Here is a 19,673-nt window from a genome sequence, read left to right as displayed (position 1 = left end):
CTGGGCAGAGGAGCTCAGGACACGGCAATCCCTATTCACAGGAAGCTGCCAGGCAAGGGGCCCAGACTTGGTGGTGGTTTACAAAATACGGAAATCTTTCCTGCCATCTCCAAGAAGTCTATTTGTGAACAAATATTTAAAATATGAATATTATAACACTTACTTTCTGCTTTGAACACTTTCAAAAGATGGTCTGAAATTAATTCTTCCACTGAAGATTCCAGCTTCCTTTCTCCATCAATTATCCAAGGAGTTTGTGGTAGATTCCTGGAGTATTTATTATATCTCCCTGACAAAGAAATATAAAGGTTACCTAGCTGGAACGGTGTGATTAACACAGCAGAATAAAAAAGAAAGTAACAACTATCCACTAAGTGCCAATATTCTAGGTGCTATGATACAAAACAAGGCTTAGCCTTCAACTAACTTATAATCTAATTTAGTGACTTAGCACATACACATAATTCAATGAAAAAATTTAAGGTGGCAATAGAAGAGATGGCTAAAGACACAGTATGAATCATCAATGAGTTCTAAAGGAATGCTCAGTATACTTATTAACCTGATTGACTGAACAAGTTACAATATTATGGAACACACCAAGGAGCTTTAAAAAAAAGAGCAACTACTGCTTTTACGCCTGATTGATAATACTCTCAGTGTAAGAGTCATTGGTGATAATGTATTCCAAAGAGTTCAAAATACAGGAAATTTTGAAGTTTTTATAAGTTAAAAAAAAAAGAAAACACCCTAACAGAATATGACTCACTGTTTCATGAATAAAGCTATGCCGAGACAGGTAGCTTTTATTACCCCAGGGCAGGGTATTATAGTCAAGACTAAAGAGCGATTTCATTTAAGCTATTATTATGAAACAGCTGTAGCTTTCAAAACAAAACTGTCTAACCAGATTTACCTCTTGGGAAAGTCAATGCAACTATTTCTTTTTCTAAGCAGAAGCCAAGTGTTTAGCCACTTTGCAGATAAATTTTTTTTTCAGGATTGATGTCATGTTGTAAAACATCCTATCTGTTCTCTTGATTAGTTTTTGGTCTGTACATCTACCCATATTTCTACTTGGCCATCTCTGATGAAAACTGTTAAAATCTGGGATGTATCATTTCCTTTTGGCATGACATTTTAAATATCAAATCTCTTTAGTGTTCCATAAGAATACTTATAAAATCTAAAATAAACTTGACTATCAGGTCTAGTGCTTAAAAGAGTTAACTAATCAGAAACTAATAACAACAATAAGGAGGAAACAGAGGAGGAGTCAACTGAGTTTTTCAGAAAGGAGAGACAATTGGCAGTGTAAGTATATTCTAGACTAAGTGTTTTACCAGCCACAAAAACAGCACCATGAGCACATTCAATTTCAAGAACAGTGCATACAGCCTTTGGTGAGTCTGGAGGACAAGGAAACTGCCTGCAAAACAAAATAAATTTTATAGCTACTATTTTCCAGATATGATAATTGAACCACATAACTAAGATGAATCAGCATTGCCTGAGATGCACAGAGCTTGAGTCTCTCAAGGACTAAGCTTCTCCCGAATTTTAAATTTTGGGACTGTAAGGGTCTTCCGGGCCTCTGGAGGACCACTTTTAATACATGAGAATTGCACTAAGTAAATGAGGGCTCCGCTAATAACATTCAGACTCAGGAGCCCTCATGTTCCCAGATGACAGTTTTCAACATCAGCCTTGAGATTTGGGGGGGGGAAAATCCCCACATATGTAATAGTAGAAGCCTCTCCAGGTTCATTTTAGTATCCATGAACACTTGCTGCTGCTTACAAAATCCTCAATCATTTGGGTAAAGCTGGTGTGCAGTCAGAGACTGGTCATGTGAGTATGGCACACCTGTGGGGAGAGCAGTCCACCATTTTTCTCTCTTTTCATTTCAACTAGGATCTTGGAAATCAGACCACAGACCCAGAAAAAGTGAAATGTGGCTGATTCTGTCCTTTAGCTAAGAAACTTCAACCCAGCTGAGGACAGACAGGAGAAAGCAATGTATGACTTTATTCTCTGTCCACCATCTGGGAACTTCCAAGAACCGGAGTCTCTCTATAAATGACTAGATGTGTATTTAATCCAAAATGCTTGTGTTGAAATTTTCAGTTTCCCAAGATGTCTTAACAAAGAAATCACTTAGAAACTCAGGCACTACTGCTTGCAGAGAGTAACTGTCTTTTGTTTCTAAAATTTAGCAGGGACTTCCTTGTCGGTGCAGTGGTAAGGACTCCACATTTCAACTGCAAGGGGCACAAGTTCGATTCATGGTGGGGGAACTAAGATCCTGCACAGCATGGTCAAAACAACAAAAAAAACTTAATAAAAATATTTATATTCTGAGACATGTTTAGTCCGCAAAATATATGACACCTTCCTCATAACTTCCTTCTTTTAAATTTATTCAAGGCTATTCTGGAAGGATAACTATGGTAATATCTTATTAAATGACATGAACACACTGAGTATTAAAATCTAGGATTTATTGTAGTTCAGCATACTTTAGCAAGAAAGGAAACTCATGAGCCTTTTCCTCTCTCTTCTGGAGATGTACAATCACAGGAAAGCCAGGATGAAGGATGTAATGGGGCTAGTACTAGCCTGGAGAATCAGGAAACCTGGCTCAACATCCAACACTCAATCTTAGGCAAGTCAACATCCACTTTGGACCTCAATGTTGTTGTTGTAAAGTCGCTAAGTCATCCTCTTCTAAAAGAGACAAGTTGGACATGATTCATAAATCCAAATATTAATTTGAGAAACATTTATTGAACACCACTACATGCCAGATACTGAGCCAGGAACTTGGGATATAATGTGGGTTAAGACACAATTCTGGTCCCGAAAATACATCCAGTCTTGTTTCAGAGATAATCCAGATAATTTCTAACATTCCCTTTATTCTAAATTCCATGATTATTTCTTATTTCTATACTTATACTTACTTGCGGAAATCCTCTTCTTTTATCTTATTCAAAGCTTTCATAACTGCCATTCTAGTGAATACTGACTATACAGGGTAAAATGAAAAGAAAAAAAAACATTTTATCACCTATATAAGAAAACATCCGAGTTGAAACAGACCATGGTTGGAGAAATTATAATCATTTTAAACCATACTTAAAAGGGAGAAATACTTAATAGCTTCAAGAAAATAAAGAAAATACAGCACAAGTGTCCACACTGTCAGTTCTGTGACTGGATGCTTCTCTTCAGTTTATCCTATGTCTATAATATCAGGTGGATCTAGCGAATGTTTTCTTCACTGCACTATCCCACTCCCCTCAAAACATGGCATTTTTCAAATACAAAAAAATGATGACATGGCAGGAAATGTCCTTCGAATATTTCTTCCAAGACCTCAAAAGAAATTTAGATGGACCCATCTCTCTTTTCTTCTCTACATTCCTTCAGGGGTCACAGTACATAATTTAGGAATTGGCTGCCAGGATAAGGGGTAAAACAGAGCCAACTAGCATGTCTTGACATCCAGCAATTCAGTATCACTCACTAATCACAGACAAAGTAAACAAAATCCACTATGCTGAATAGAAGGGCATCTACAAATGTCCCACTTTGGATTTTTTAAAACAAGAAAAGCCAAACTTCATGGTAGACATACCAGAACTAATTAGTGCATATTCATGTGGTCACTGTGATAAGTTACAATTGTTTCTTCTGCTGTGAGAAAGTACACTTGACTGAAAATAGGAACAATGTGGATCTCTAAACATCTCAGCAACGAAAGAAATGATTTCCTAAACCACACTCTGTCACAGGATTAGAATAAAAAATTAAGTGCCTGTTTGTTAAGATATGAAATCTTAACCCTGGAAGAACCTTAAAAGGTCATTCAACTTATTCCCAGCCATCATGCCGGAAAACTACACTTAAGACTAAACAACACCTACTGGCCAAATGGCATGATGTCTGCGATGGTTTGACAAAAATTTCCTTACTCTATTATTTGATGCTGGTACTTACATACTTGCTCAAAGATAACAAAAAATAAAACTAGATCTTAATATAAACATGGCTCACAGGTCATTTAGGCAGAACCTCCCAGTTGGTATGGCAAAGCAGTGAGCTACAGCTGTACCCGGTCCTTCTAGGTCACGACGGTTGAAGGAAAAGGCCTGGAACAATGAGAAACCCTAGGCCTACTGCTCACAACTTAGAGTGGTGCTGGCCAAACATGGTAATGTTCTAGATGTGCCATGATGTGAGAAAAGGAGGGAAGAAGGGTTTTAGGCTTGATCTGCATTTCTGATTACTTCTGCACAGGGCATTTGGCAAATGTTACAAACTCCCCAAGCCTCCAATCTCCCCAAGCCTCCAATCTCCCCCAGGTACTAAAAGATCCAGCAATTAGTCAAAGTAAGAGGAAAGACCAAAAGATGTATCTTTGGTGATAAACTTATATTCTTTTTAGCAATCACAACAGCAAAACATCCGTCAGTTATATTTAACAACCATAACATTGGTCAGTAAAACTAGAATGTCTGAGGCCTGTACAAAACCAGCTAAGTAACTGGGCTGTGAAAACCTGTCAGTAACATGCCAGGCCATTCCATCCTGGCATGACAGAAACTAAAAATACAAGCTAACTATTTTTTCTCATTAACATGAAGGCCAACTCACATCAGACAGTAAAGGAGAGTTTAAATAAAATACTCTTTTGCAAATGTAGCCGGAAATAGGTTCTATTAATTCGGGACTGTCCTAAACAAAACAATTTACTTTGGATTATATTTTCAAAATACCAATTTCTAGAAAACAAATATTAGAAGTTTGGAATGGTGATGATACTGAAAACATACTTTCCCAGATGATGTAATTTTGGGGAAACAATTCAGACACTGACACAAGCACTTCTGAGTCACACACAAAGGTGTTGAGAGTTTAAAAAAAAAATGAATGTAGCAAATGTAAATAGTTTGAGATTGATTCTTAGTATAACAGATTGCCAATATTTCTAATGCATATCCTTTTTGTTGTTAATTTGAATATTCAGCTAAAAAAAAATTCACTGAAGAATAAGAAGCAGGAATCCTTACCTGTTTGTTTTTGGCTGGCTTGAAACAATCTGGGCATATTGCACTTCTAAGCAAAATTCAAGTTAATATAAAAGATTAATGAGTTTATTTGAGGGTGGATAAAATTCAAATATTTTATACAACATGACTGCTAAACTCAGGATATCAGAAGCGGACAAAACGAATCCCTATATGAGCCACATTAGTTTGTCTAGACTCATATCAGAGAGCACACTTTAAATCTTCAGAGACATGACAAGTTCTGATTTGCCCCTTAGAAAGAAGAACAAAACTATTTTCATGAAAATCAAAAGGTATTAACAATGCTGCACAATTGGCAATGTTAAGTTGTAACTTACAGGAAGTGGCAATCCTCAACTGTTTCTGGGTGAGCAAAGACCACACTCACTTCAAACAAGCTCTAAAAATTATAAAGACAGTTTAAAAATGAGCAAAAAGAAACTAACATCTAACAACTTATCAATGGAAACAGAATTAACTCTCAAAGACTGGCTCAGAAAAAGTGACAAGGAAAATTGGAAATACTACTGTTTTCAAATCAGCTTGGTCACAGGGCAGCTGTAAAGGAAATAGTCCTTTTTTTTTTTAACTCCCAGAACTCAATCACTAGTGATCCTACAGAAAACAAGCTTAAAACAAATTAAATTTGTATGATTTTTTGTAAAGTATATAAATTAGGTATGAAAATGAATGAGAACTCAGGGAATTGGAAAGGGGTAACTGAAACAAACGAAGATATACTCCTGTCAGTACTATGATTAGAATTAGCAACTATTATTTATGCACATGCCTAAAAACTCTGTCTGAGGTTTCTTTATTAAGTTCTCAAAGTTTTTAATAGATGTGATTTTTAAAAGAAAGATCTTAATTTTTTGTCTCATTAAAAATGTAATACATAATAATAATATAAAATAATGGGTTTTCAATCCCACTCCACTGAGGTAGAACTAGTAACAGTTTGACATGTTCCCTTCTAGTCATTTTTTGAATATAAACATAAATATATGTACTTCTTGGTATATTAAATAGACATTTAGGAAACTGCTTAATACAGTTAATATTACAACATGAACATCTTTTCACCTGTAAGATTGCTGAACATTTAAGTTGTAGTTAAGTTTTACCATTTTAAAAAAATGGTACAGTGTTGCTATATGGCAAACTAATACAACATTGTAAAGCAATTATCTTTTAATTAAAAATAAATTAAAAAAAAATTTTTTTAAATGCTACAATGAATATCCTTGTACACACAAAGAAGCACAATTTAATACTCTATATACATTTACCTCCATGGAGATTATACAAAATTTCACACTGAAAAAAAGATATAAATGTCATATAATAATTCTTCCTTTTTATTGAATTTTATATTTATCGATTGCATTGGATCGTCAGCAGGCCTATTAGCAGCTCTTAATCACAATAGTGAAAGACTAATTTTTTTTGTTCTACTCAAATCAACAAAATAAAATTAAAATTACGACATATTCCTTTTACTTAAGAAAACTTCATTCATCCTGAATCTATTAGAACATTACTGCATCTTTTGTTTTCTATTTTCTGTTCTCACTGATTCAACATGTAAAATTATCTGTACTTCAAACTGAAATTTGAGTTAAAAATATTTTGCATCAATGACTTCTCTAATTTCCAAAGTACTTTCATCACCTCATTTCCTCTTCATACTATCTGTGAAGTGGTTTTATTCTCTATTCTCTCGGTTTTCAGTTTAAAGGACAAAGTTTATTCTTACTAACAGAGGGAAACAGAGCTATATAATTCAGAATAAGGAAAATTTTTTAATTGTTTAGCTTTGAAAGATGGTTTTGTGATTTTATTTGAATAGGGGTGTGTCTGATACCCAGGGAATTTCCTTCAAGCAAAATGATGAAGCAATGAGGCCATACTATTAAAATCTAATTTAAGATGAGCTGGGAATATGTCCTGTTTCCACGTCTGGAAATCTACTGAGCTCTTCCCTAAAATTCAGTCCATTTCAAAGGCTGAAGCAAGGTCTACCCTGGAATAGAGGGGATGGGAAGTGTTCTGGTTTCAAAGGCACTCTGCTTAAAATTAAAGACGAGGGATTTGAGATACCAACAAGGCGGGATAGGTTGAGCCCATGCTCCCTATAGTTGAACAGGTTCTGTCTACATATTTGAAAACAAGACTAGCCACAGATAACCAAAATTAAATAGTCTAGAGTTGACTCCACACTTGTTCATAGTTATTTATGTATAGCTTTATATCAGTAAATCTATCTAATTAAACTATAAATATACTTAAAGGCACAAATTCATTTCTAACCTTTTAAGGTCAATTAGAGTACACAGCACCTGTTACACTCATAAGTGTCTTGATCACAAAGAAATTCAAAAAAGAAAAAGAAAAACTTTAATCTCAATTTTAACCTCAATTTAAGAACTGTAAAAGCTTAAGCAACTTTTATTGGATTATTGAAAGAGAAGATTCCTTTGGGTAACCAAAACTCTGCCATATAATGAAGTAAAACTAGTAAAACCAGAGAATAAAATTAACAATGCTGATGACCCAATACCTTTCCATCAATGGGAACACCCAGTTCCTCTGAAAACAGGGGGTGAGTTATCCATTTGTAGGCTTCTTTTAGCTGAACTATATCATTTCTTCCCAGCGACAGACTCTGCTTTCTGAATAACATAAAAATTAATTCACTGATATGAAAAACATCATTTTTATGAAGGCAAGAATTTATGCGATCATTAAAATGTATTGAGTGCCTACTATGTGAAGGCACTATTTTACACATTAGATAGAAAGCAGAGACCAAAGCAGACAAAGTTTCCTCAGTTTGTGGACCTATATTCTAGTAGAATCAAGAAACTACTTTTTTTTTTTAATGGCATATAGGACAAATTTTGAAGTTTCAAAGACAAAGGCATATAAGTGAGTTTTTCTGAGATAGAATTGCCAGATTCCAGGATTTATATGTCAAAAGATGGAAAGATGGAATAGAGAAGATTGTTTATTGCTCAGAAATTACAAACTGTGTATTACAATAATTTCACCCAGACCAAAATGTTTACATCTACTTTCTTCCTGATAATGGGGACTTACTTTTGGGAAATCAATGTAAAAGCTGTACTTCTCTTTACTGGTAAAGAAGATTAAATCCTAAAGCATCAGTGCTCTAAAATGTTCACTAATTTAACAACATATATGTGTCTTAATAAACATTTTACATTCCCCCCAAATCTACTCATAGCCAATAAACAGGTTTGGGGAAGTCCCAATTATGATCTCTAGCTTTTAGTTTGTAACCTAAAATTGAGATAGAAAGGAACTGAAGTGAAAGAAAAGAAAAACATAATATGGTAATATTTAAACAGCTCTACTCTGAAATATCACTAATAAACAGGCCCCTGTCATTCAAATAATTAAATTTTTAAATCAGTTATAGCTATTTATAGGACTTCTTTTTAACAAAAGAGATGTTTAGACCAACTTGTGAATCATTTCTTTTAACATCCAATTTTCACTAATAAAAAAGACAATATAGTCAATATCTACTATATTTAATTCTTCAACACCAAAAGACACTATGAACTATGAGAAGAAAATAAAAAATAATTTTGTTGATTGCTAAATTTAATTGATCTAAAAATATAATTATATACACACAATATAAAGACCACTTTTTCTATAGAGAACAACAGGATAATCATTCTTAAGCAAAGATGAACCAAAATACCCAATACACTGTTTTTCTAAGTTCCTTGAATCAATTCTTTAATGGTAATCCCTCCACAGCCTTTTGACATGATTATTATAGAATGAACTAGGGATATTAAGAGAAAAGAGTAGTATAAAAATGTAAATTAAGAAATAGCTGATCTACCCATTTTAATCCAGCTGAGATAACTGTTCAAACTGAATGCTTTCATATGCTTTGGGATTGTGGTTTAACAATAAAGGACTCTGATAAGCTTTACATCTGACAAAAAAAAATAAATTACTTCTCTACACTTATGAACTTATTCAAACACTAACTGTTTGAGCTTCACAAACTGTTCCTAGTTCTCTGAATATCAGAAACATTTTAGGAATTTTCAAAGACTATCTTGATATTGCATCAACAGTTTAACTAATGATTATTTGCATAAAACAGCATCACAGTTTTATTATTAAAATGTTATTTTAATATTTAATTATTTAATAATATAAATTATTTAATTATATAATACTATTTAATTATTATTTAATATTAAAATATTATTATTATTATTAATTAAATAATTAAGGTATGAGCACACATTTTAAAGAATAAAAAGGTGAAAACAGAAAACACAAGAATGGAAAACCCTTTAAAACTGTTTAGACTTTAGAGAATCTAAAGTACAAAGGATTGTAGTCAAAGTCAATCCTAAAAACAGATGAAAACATTATTCATTATGTGTTTAAGAAAATTAATATTTTAGGTCCTTCATAGTTTTTGAAATACATTTAAATTTAAAGTACCTTACTCCAGTTTAAAAACTTCAACTACAGGTATTTTTTTCCTTCCAGTTTAATGAACTATAGGAAAGGGTTAACAGACATTTTGGAAACCTTAGCCTCACCTTTAAGGTAAAAATACAGTATTTAAAATGCCAGATTTTCAATCCTGCAAGTTGAATGTACTTAATAGCTTTTCTAATATAATTAAAGGTGAATGTTTTCACAGAGGTCCTTAGCTTATGATTGATGGTCCTTTAGAGGAATCAGTAGTCATTAAGGTAAATTCAGTGCCAATTTAATACTTAGAAACTGCATTTCCCTCGCCTCTGTTAGATAACTAATGATGAGGATATCAATTACAATCACTTTTTCTATAGAGAACAACAGGATAATCATTCTTAAGCAAAGATGAACCAAAATACCCAATACACTGTTTTTCTAAGTTCCTTGAATCAATTCTTTAATGGTAATCCCTCCACAGCCTTTTGACATGATTATTATAGAATGAACTAGGGATATTAAGAGAAAAGAGTAGTATTCTGCATTTTTTTTTCTGTTTTAGTATCCCTATATTGATCAGGATCTTTGGAAGAGCTAACCTTGGTTTAAAATCGTTCAATAAGAAAGCACCACAATAAGAAAGGAGGATGGAAACTGAAAACATTTAAAAAATAGCATGCTCTGACTATGCTATTAATAAAAACTTCTCAAACACAGGATCAAATTTCATTATGCCAGAATCACAAGCACTTGAGACTAATTTAACATAACCTAACAGAACCCCAAAACCTTTGATAAATATGTGGTTACTACCCTTTTAAAAATGCAGATGTGAAATACAACACACACAAAAATGCCAGATGAACTAATTTTCTGTAAAATGTATGAGATTCTGATACAGAAATTCGTAATTCTCTCTGGTTTTCTTTCAGGAGTACACAGGCATCTCCAGTAGTTACCTGGCCCTTTTCATACTGGTATAAAATTTTTAGTTTCAAAATCCAGAAAGCTCTGGGAAATTAAAGAGCTTTTTCCTTAACTCAGTTGGCAACCAAACTCTGACTTAAACATGTAAAGCTTTATCAAATTTGGTGTGAATACTGGTATGCTCCACTGCAGAAATATTAATGCTTGATAATACAATACTACCCCAGAGAAGAGAGGTATATCACATATGGTATTTACACTGTATTACATTTCGAAAGTCTAAAAAACTCTAAATTCCAAGACACATTTGCCACCAAGAGTTTCAGATAAAGGACTGTGGATGTATGTTTTCCATGTCTTACCTATGTATAAACTTATTGTTGGTCTGCCTTAACTAGGACTTTACTACGTATCTTTTACAGCATAATTAGTTTTATAATTTAGTTTCTAAGACCAGCATAAAATGTGTTCCTTTAAAATAAGCTGCCAAACTATATTATATAAGTGCATAATGATTATAAAAATACATTTATGTTCATGATAAATCTACCAAAAAATGAGACTACTAACATGCTGTGCAATAAACCAGTTAAACAAGGTTAACACCTAAATATATAAAATAAAAATTTTTCTTTGTGCCAATTTCTCTAGTAGCTAGTGAACTCACTCTAAAAAAAGAGTAGTAGTAAAAGTACTTTAAGAATCAAGTAGCTTATATTTAAATGGCAGTAAAAATTCCCTATGTAAATTACTTACCCCATTTCCTGTTTTACCAGCAACCAAGCAGCATGCTGTAGGCAATTAAGTCACACCCAGAAAGAAGAGAAAAGGGAAAAATGTTCATTGAAATTTGGTTCCAATATCATTACTAAAGTGCTTAAGTAATTTGCTAATCAAACTCTCCCCTGTAGAAGAGGAGTTACTGTTCAGAAATGTGGCAATGACCTCAATCTCATTTAAAATCAGAAATGAGGTAAGATGCCTCATTTGCAGTGCTGACTTGCTGTGGCCTAGGAATTCAACAGGGGTATCCCCCTCCTCCCCACAGATTTCTATTTCTCATTAATAAGTTACAAGTGTTTTTTAATATGGGTGGCTCACATTTTTCTCTTAAAATATCTTATTGTTTCATGGGGGAAAGCCCAAACTGAATGAGTACATACTGTGTCCCCAAAACATAGATTTGAAGGACTCAGTTTTCTGTTTTTGTTTTTTAATACAGCTAACACTTTTAACTCAAATTAATGATATCCACATAAAAGTGTTTAGGAGAATAATGTACTAATGTCTATAACTCACTTTGAAATATAACAAAAACTAAGATGTGTGGGTGGATAAATGGATAGGTGTATTAAAAAAAAGCAAATATAGAAAAATAAGTGTAGAATCTAAGTGGGTATATGTGGGTTCACTATACAATTCTTTCAATTTTAATACAGGTTTGAAATTTTTCATAATAAAATGCTATGGAAAATGCTCTGGGAAGGATTAATTTAAAAAACTGAAAATGAAAACAATAACATTTACAATCACAATTGTTATGAGGACTTAGTGAAATTCATGTAAAATGCTTTGTATACTAAGTGTGTGACACCAAGATGTCTTAGTGTGCCATTAGACTTCCATAGCTTTCACCTCAAAGAAAGGTAACATATGGCCTGCCCCATATATACAGCATTTTGTGAATATGACAGAAGCATAAATGTGTAAGTCAATAAAATACCACATGTAGTCTCTGCTTCTACATGTCACAAAAATGGCCAGTCATATTCATTTTAAGACCTGGAGAGACAGCTTTTGTTGTTCATATGTCCTTTTAAACTTCAAATGGCTAGTAGGGCACCAGAGACTTCTAAAGACTTAGGATCATTTAGAAACATTAGGTGCATTAATTTGACCAGATATTAGCTAAGCAGAATAAATTAATCACTAGTTAGGTAAGAACTACAACTGTTTCCAGTACCTAAATGTTTCATCAGCACCTTCCAATCTATTAGTTTGTTTACTTTGCTACCTCAATCTAGTATCATTTATAGTGCTGCAAGACCCCTTCCCTCCTGCCTTCCATTTACTCAAGCCTTCCTTGAAAGTGTATGGTCATGGTGGAATACACAAATTAAGGAGTTGGAAGACCTGGTTTTAGGCTTTACCAGATGTCTGGCACTCAATTTCCTAGTGTGTAAAATAAGAGAGTTATACAAAGATGCCAGCAAATTTGGAAAACTCAGCATTGGCCACAGGACTGAAAAGGTAAGTTTTCACTGCAATTCCAAAGAATGCTCAAATTACCACACAATTACACTCATTTCACATGCCAGCAAAGTCATGCTCAAAATCCTCCAAGCAAGGCTTCAATAATACATGAACTGAGAACTTACAGATGTATAAGATGGATTTAGAAAAGGCAGAGCAACCAGAGATCAAATCACCAATGTCTGCTGGGTCATAGACAAAGCAAGAGAATTCCAGAAAAACATCTACTTCTGCTTCATTGACTACACTAAAGCTTTTGACTGTATGGATCACAACAAACTATGGAAAATTCTTCAAGAGATGGAAATACCAGACCACCTTACCTGCCTCCCACGAAACCTGTATGCAGGTCAAGAAGCAACAATTAGAACCGAACATGGAACAACAGACTGGTTCAAAGTTGGGAAAGGAGGGCATCAAGGCTGTATATTGTCACCCTGTTTATTTAACTTCTATGCAGAGTACATCATGCAAAATGCTGGGCTGGATGAATCACAAGCTGGAATCAAGGAATCAAGATTGCCAGGAGAAATATCAACAACCTCAGATATGCAGATGACACCACCCTTGTGGCAGAAAGTGAAGAGGAACTAAAGAGTTTTTTGATGAAGGTGAAAGAAGAGAGTGAAAAGCTGGTAGAACTCAACATTCAAAAAACTAAGATCATGGAATCCAGTCCCATCACTTCATGGCATATAGATGGGGAAACAATGGAAATAGTGAGACACTTTATTTTCTTGGGCTCCAAAATCACTGCAGACAGTGACTGCAGCCATGAAATTAAAAGACACTTGCTCCTTGGAAGAAAAGCTATGACAAACCTAGACAATATATTAAAAAGCAGAGACATTACTTTGCTGACAAAGGTTCATCTAGTCAAAGCTATGGTTTTTCCAGTAGTCATGTGTGGATGTGAGAGCTGAACCATAAAGAAGACTGAGCACCGAAGATGCATTTGAACCTGTGATGTTGGAGAAAACTCTTGAGAGTTCCTTGGACTGCAAGGAGATAATACCAGTCAATCCTAAAGGAAATAAATCCTGAATATTCATTGGAAGGACTGAAGCTGAAGCTCCAATACTTTGGCCACCTGATATGAAGAACTGACTCACTGGAAAAGACCCTGATGCTGGGAAAGATAGAAGGCAGGAGAAGGGGATGCCAGAGGATGAAATGGTTGGATGGCAGACTCAACAGACATGAGTTTGAGCAAGCTCCGGGACATGGTGAAGGATAGGGAAGCCTGGCGTGCTGCAGTCCATGGGGTTGCAAAGAGTCAGACATGACTAAGCAACTGAACAATGACAAGACTAAAGATGACTGTAATTTAAACTTTTCTGGATGGTTAAAGGTCACCATTAATGGACATTAGTGGGTATACTGCTCTATAACAGGGGCTATTAAGACTTCTAGGACTCTGAGATCATAGAAAAAATAAATAATGGTCTCCTAAAGTTGAAACCTTGGAGTAAATGTTATCCCACCTTTCTTCAGTCTCCGTACTTTAAGAGATCAATAAATACTTGTTTCCTCATCTCTAAAGGGCTATTAATATTCCCCTTGTAGAGATATTGTAAGGATTTAATGAAATTATGTATGCAAAGAACCAAGTAAGATTTCTGGCATGTACTTAATAAATGGTACATATTATTGTCATTTTTAAATTAAAACCTTATCTGTAATTCACAAATAATAAAATTATTATCCCTTTAAAGATTTATAAGACTTGATCCTTTTCCTTCACATTCCAGACTGCTCTGCTGAAGGCAGTCCTGGAACCTCCCTCATCAATGAAACCCTCCTGGTTATCTGCACTGTAGAGAACTATCTGTCCTTTTTTTCAGAGGACTCAGACTCTTCTGTCCTTTTTTAGTGAACTTTTCATTTCCTCTTTTGACCTCTGTTCTCTATGGTCCCTTCCAGATGATGCCATCTAGTCTGTAATCTACCCTGCCATCCTCTGATTATAAAGCAGTGTATGGTGGAGGTAGCCAAGGGAAACCAGATTACCATGTGTAACATGTTAAATTAAATCAAATGTCTTTAGTACCTGAGATTTGTTAAAGGGTTTTTCCTTCTTAATCCCCTGCAGGCTCCCTGCTCAAGTATGCCAGCAGGTTGGACTGAACTAATCACACAGCAGGGGCTGGAAGGCTGAATCCCAAAGTAGTCAGTGTTGCTCAATTATTCAATTTTACTACATGCTAATAATGCCATGGACCTGCTTCTGCTGAGGTAAAAGGTGTACATTCCTCCCCTTCAGGTAACCAAGATACTTTTAATAAATGTTCTATTCCTTAGTCAGTGGAAAAAATTCATTCTCTGGAGTAAGAAATTTTATTCTTCCTCCCCAATAGAACCACTTAAAGTTACCAAGTTTAATCAAATTTGATAACAAAGGTAGCATGTCACCTCCTGAAAACTCAGGACCCAGAGAATTTAATCCTGGACTCAGTTTTGCTAAGTGCGGGAGTTGAATAACGTGCTCACTAAAGTGCTTGTGCACTCTGGCAACACGCAGACACACAGACAGACACATACATACACAAGCGTACACCCATACACATGTCATGGAAACGCTATGCCTGGGGATGGTTTTTAAGCCTAGAGTTCCGAGCTGGGGGTTCATTCACCAGCAAACAATGAAAGTGGGTTATAGTAAGGCCAGGAATTGAGGCTGTTCAAGCAGAGGAGGCAGGAAGGAAGGAAGGAGAGATGGGGGAGGCATTAAAAATGGCACTTGTCACATACAGATCAATGGAGAACCCAGAATAAAACCACACACCTACAGTCAATTAATCTTCAACAAAGGGGGCAAGAATATAAAATGGGAAAAAGTTTCTTCAACAAGTGTTGCTGGGAAAGTTGGACTGCTGCATGTAAATCAATGAAGTTAGAACACACCCTCACATCATGTATAAAGATAAACTCAAAATGGCTTAAAGACTTCAACATAAGACATCACAATATAAAATTCCAAAAAGGAAGAATAGGCAAAATGTGCTCTGACATAAATTATTCAATGTTTTCTTAGGTCAGTCTCCCAAAGCAATAGAAATAAAAACAAAAATAAACAAATGGAACCCAATCAAACCTACAAGCTTTAGCACAGAAAAGGAAAACCATAAACAAAATGAAAAGACTGGTAGAAAATATTTGCAAATAATGCAACCAATGAGAGCTTAATCTCCAAAATATACAAACACCTCATACAACTCAACAACAACAACAAAAAACCCAAACAACTCAATTGAAAAATGGGCAATAGGCCTTAACAGACATTTCTCCAAAGAAAACATACAGATGGCCAGTAGGGACATGAAAAGATGATCAACATCACTAATTATTAGAGAAATGCAAGTCAAAACTATGATGAGGTACCACCTCACACTGGTCAGAATGACCATCATTAAAAAGCAAACTCATTTTTTGAGACAAACTCACACTTGTTTGTTTACAAGTAACAAACACTGGAGAGGATGTGGAGAAAAGGGAACTCTCCTACACTGTTGGTGGGAACATAAATTAGTATAGTCACTATGGAGAATAGAATAGAGGTTCCTCAGAAGACTAAGAATAGAATTACCATATGATCCAGCAATCCCACTTCTGGGCATATACCTGGACAAAATTATCATTCAAAAGGGTGCATGCATCCCTATGTTCATAGCATCACTATTCACAATAGCCAAATCTTTGGGGTTGGCAAAGAGTTGGACATGACTGATCAACTTTCACTTTCTTTACCAAATACGCTATCAGGGAAGCCCCAGAATGGTAATACAACAATAATAATGATTAATAAGATTAATAAAAATAAAAATACAGAGTGGTAGGGGCTGTGACAGTGAAATATTTTGAGGGGACACTTAAGGCATCCTCAGTTCAGTCTTGTTGTTAAAATTATCAAGAAGTAACATCTAATCTGAGTTCTGAAGAATCAGGTATTAAGAATTACCTGGGTGAAGAGTGGAGAAAATATAATCCGAACAGGGAAAAACTGTTGTGCAAAGGCCACAGAGCATCAGGAAACTCCTGGGAACTATAGGTTATTGGTCCCTAAAGAGCTGAGGATGTGTGGCTGCAAAGTACAAAGGAGGAAACAGGATTAAAATGATAGAACTGGTGAACCCATGGTAAGGGGTTTAGATTTTACACTTAAGGCAAAATGGAGCCACAGAAGGATTTTAAGCAAGGGAGTAGCATGATCGTATTTGTCTTCAGAAATTCTCATTCAGGTTGCAATGTGAGTTAGAGAAAGAAGATGGTAACTAAGGGAAATGAAGACATTTGGTAAACTAAAGCAGTAATTCAAATAAGAAATGATATATATGGCAGTGGTGGTAGGACTGGAGAGGAGCAGGCAGCTTTAAGAGATAATGAAGACACAGACCGGCAGGACTTGGTGATCAACACTGAGGTTGGGGTTTCTAAATTACCACCAATGCCCTTAAAACTCTAAAGTCTTTTGAATCCTACACATCTCTTGGGCTCATTTATGACAGCAAGGATAATACAAATATAGACGTGTACCTACAGGGAAATGACAATAGCAGTGTGGGCAGCTAGAGGCATGACCCTCTGTTCTTCTCCACCCAGTGCGCGCGCACACACACACACACACACACACACACACTCTCTCTCTCTCTCTCTCTCTTTTCTTCTCTCTCTCTCTCTCCCACTTACCTACCCCCAAGTCTCCTCACCACTATCACCTCCCTGCTACTTTTTTGTTCCCCAGAATCTCTGAAATCAGACCTGTGATGTAATGACTAACACAGAGTCTGGATGTCTCTTTTGATAAATAAAAGATCTGTTTTTAGCCATGTTTAAAAACCCACCCCAATCCTCTACATTATCTTTCTCTACAGGGTTGAGAAAAAAGAAAATGAAGCCAGACATATGATCTTCTCATTCCAACTTTTCCTACTACTGTTGGCAAAAAAAATTAAAAAAACTATAGATAGCATTAAAAACGTTGAACATTTTATTTGTGACAAAGCAAGAGGAACGAAGCAAGGACAAATCAGCAGACTGAATGAATCTGCAGAGTCAAATTAGATACAGCTCTGTGCTGTGTGCTGTGCTTAGTCGCTCAGTCATGTCTGACTACGACCCCATGGACTGTAGTCCTCCAGGCTCCTCTGTCCATGGGGACTCTCCAGGCAAGAATACTAGAGAGGGCTGCCATGCCCTCCTCCAGGGGATCTTCCCAACCCAGGGACTGAGTCCAGGTCTCCTGCATTGCAGGCAGATTCTTTACCATCTGAGCCACCGCGGTACAGCTTTACTGACACAGTTTCCAAGAGCATTACTACTTCTGTTTTGTGAGTTTTAAGGAGAATCTGAGGGGAACTGGGGAAGAAAAAGGAGAATTTCCATTGCATTTTCCAATACTCTAGATAATTTTTGCCTTCCTCTGAAGGATATGACTGGAAATAATTACAAGAACAAATTCTATGGGGGTGGGAAGGTGGAATAGAGATAGAGGAGGAGAAGGACCCGGAAACCAGAGCAGCTGCAATGAATGACGGCTCTGGGACAGACACAAAGACAGAGAGCGTTCAGTCTTGTCCGTCGGTGTCATGTGCTAATGAGGAGACAATCTGGAGACTGAATTTCAGGTAACTCTAGAGTTAAGGACATCAGTCAAATGGAGATAACAACAAATATCTGTTAGTAACTGGGTGTGGCTGAGGGTACAAAGGTATTTCCTCTTAGAATTTGATTTTAGAGAATTAGCATCCACTGACAACGGTCCATCTGGTCAAGGCTATGGTTTTTCCAGTGGTCATGTATGGATGTGAGAGTTGGACTATAAAGAAAGCTGAGCACCAAAGAATTGATGCTTTTGAACTGTGGTGTTGGAGGAGACTCTTGAGAGTCCCTTGGACTGCAAGGAGATCCAACCAGTCCATCCTGAAGGAGATCAGTCTTAGGTGTTCATTGGAAGGACTGATGCTGAAGCTGAAACTCCAGTACTTTGGCCACCTCACGTGAAGAGTTGACTCATTGGGAAAGACCCTGATGCTGGGAGGGATTGGAGGAGAAGGGGACGACAGAGGATGAGATGGCTGGATGGCATCACCGACTCGATGGGCATGAGTTTGAGTAAACTCCGGGAGCTAGTGATGGATAGGGGGGCCTGGAGTGCTGCGATTCATGAGGTAGCAAAGAGTCGGACACAACTGGGCGACTGAACTGACTGACTGATTGACTGACTGACACCCAGTTAGCATATGACACTGAGGGACAAGGCGAACCTTATTTGTCTTTATTTATATCTGTCCCCAAGCCTTCATTCATTGCAGCTGCTCCGTCTTTCCTGTTCCTTCTCTCCAGCTCTACTTATGCCAGTTAATGCGAAGTGAACCTGCCGATTCAAGAGGCTTCAGTTCATCAACTGGCTCTATTTCAATAGTCATAAATACAACTTTACTTCAAAACAACTACCAAGAAAAACAGCTTTTTAAAAGTAAGTTTTAAGTTTTGGAATATTAAGGAGATAAATTAACTTGCTGATCACCTATTAATTGTGAAAAAAGGTCTTCAATAAATAACTCAAGAACTCTATAAAGAGAATTATTTTAAAATTATTCCAAGGTCTTCCCTGGTGGTTCAGTGGTTGGGACACCAGGCTTTCGCTTCCAAGGGCCTAGGTTCAATCCCTGGTCAGAGAACTAAGATCCTACAAATTGAACAGTACAGTTAAAAAAAAAAATTCAAATTAGGAAAATTATAAGACTGGAATCATTCCATATATTGAACTTGATTTGCACTAAATGCATTAACATTTTTAGGGATAAAGATTTCTTTATTGCATTTTTAAAATTAACTTTTAGATATTACTTTTTAAATATACTAAAAGAATATTATCAAAATAATCAGACTTCTGGCTTCAAGATAGTGGAAAAAGGCCCTTTGTGCTCACGTCTCTGG

At 35.8% G+C, this 19,673-nt stretch overlaps 1 protein-coding gene across 5 annotated transcripts in view; it reads right to left on the bottom strand.

The window, feature by feature from the left end:
- PUS10 (pseudouridine synthase 10) overlaps positions 1 to 19,673 on the bottom strand; it is a 73,474-nt gene that overhangs the window by 17,550 nt on the left and 36,251 nt on the right. For all 5 annotated transcript variants that reach the window (XM_065929234.1, XM_065929233.1, XM_065929235.1 and 2 more), the window contains 7 exons: positions 11,238 to 11,272; positions 7,636 to 7,747; positions 5,414 to 5,475; positions 5,076 to 5,121; positions 2,964 to 3,028; positions 1,344 to 1,429; positions 164 to 289 (listed from right to left, as the gene is read on the bottom strand). In XM_065929234.1, the coding sequence (XP_065785306.1) occupies positions 164 to 289; positions 1,344 to 1,429; positions 2,964 to 3,028; positions 5,076 to 5,121; positions 5,414 to 5,475; positions 7,636 to 7,747; positions 11,238 to 11,272 (532 nt within the window). The remainder of the gene's footprint in view (positions 1 to 163; positions 290 to 1,343; positions 1,430 to 2,963; positions 3,029 to 5,075; positions 5,122 to 5,413; positions 5,476 to 7,635; positions 7,748 to 11,237; positions 11,273 to 19,673) is intronic.

The sequence above is a fragment of the Muntiacus reevesi genome, chromosome 3 (assembly GCF_963930625.1).
Source record: "Muntiacus reevesi chromosome 3, mMunRee1.1, whole genome shotgun sequence".
NCBI lineage: Eukaryota > Metazoa > Chordata > Mammalia > Artiodactyla > Cervidae > Muntiacus > Muntiacus reevesi.
This window is presented reverse-complemented; position numbering and strand designations above follow the sequence as displayed.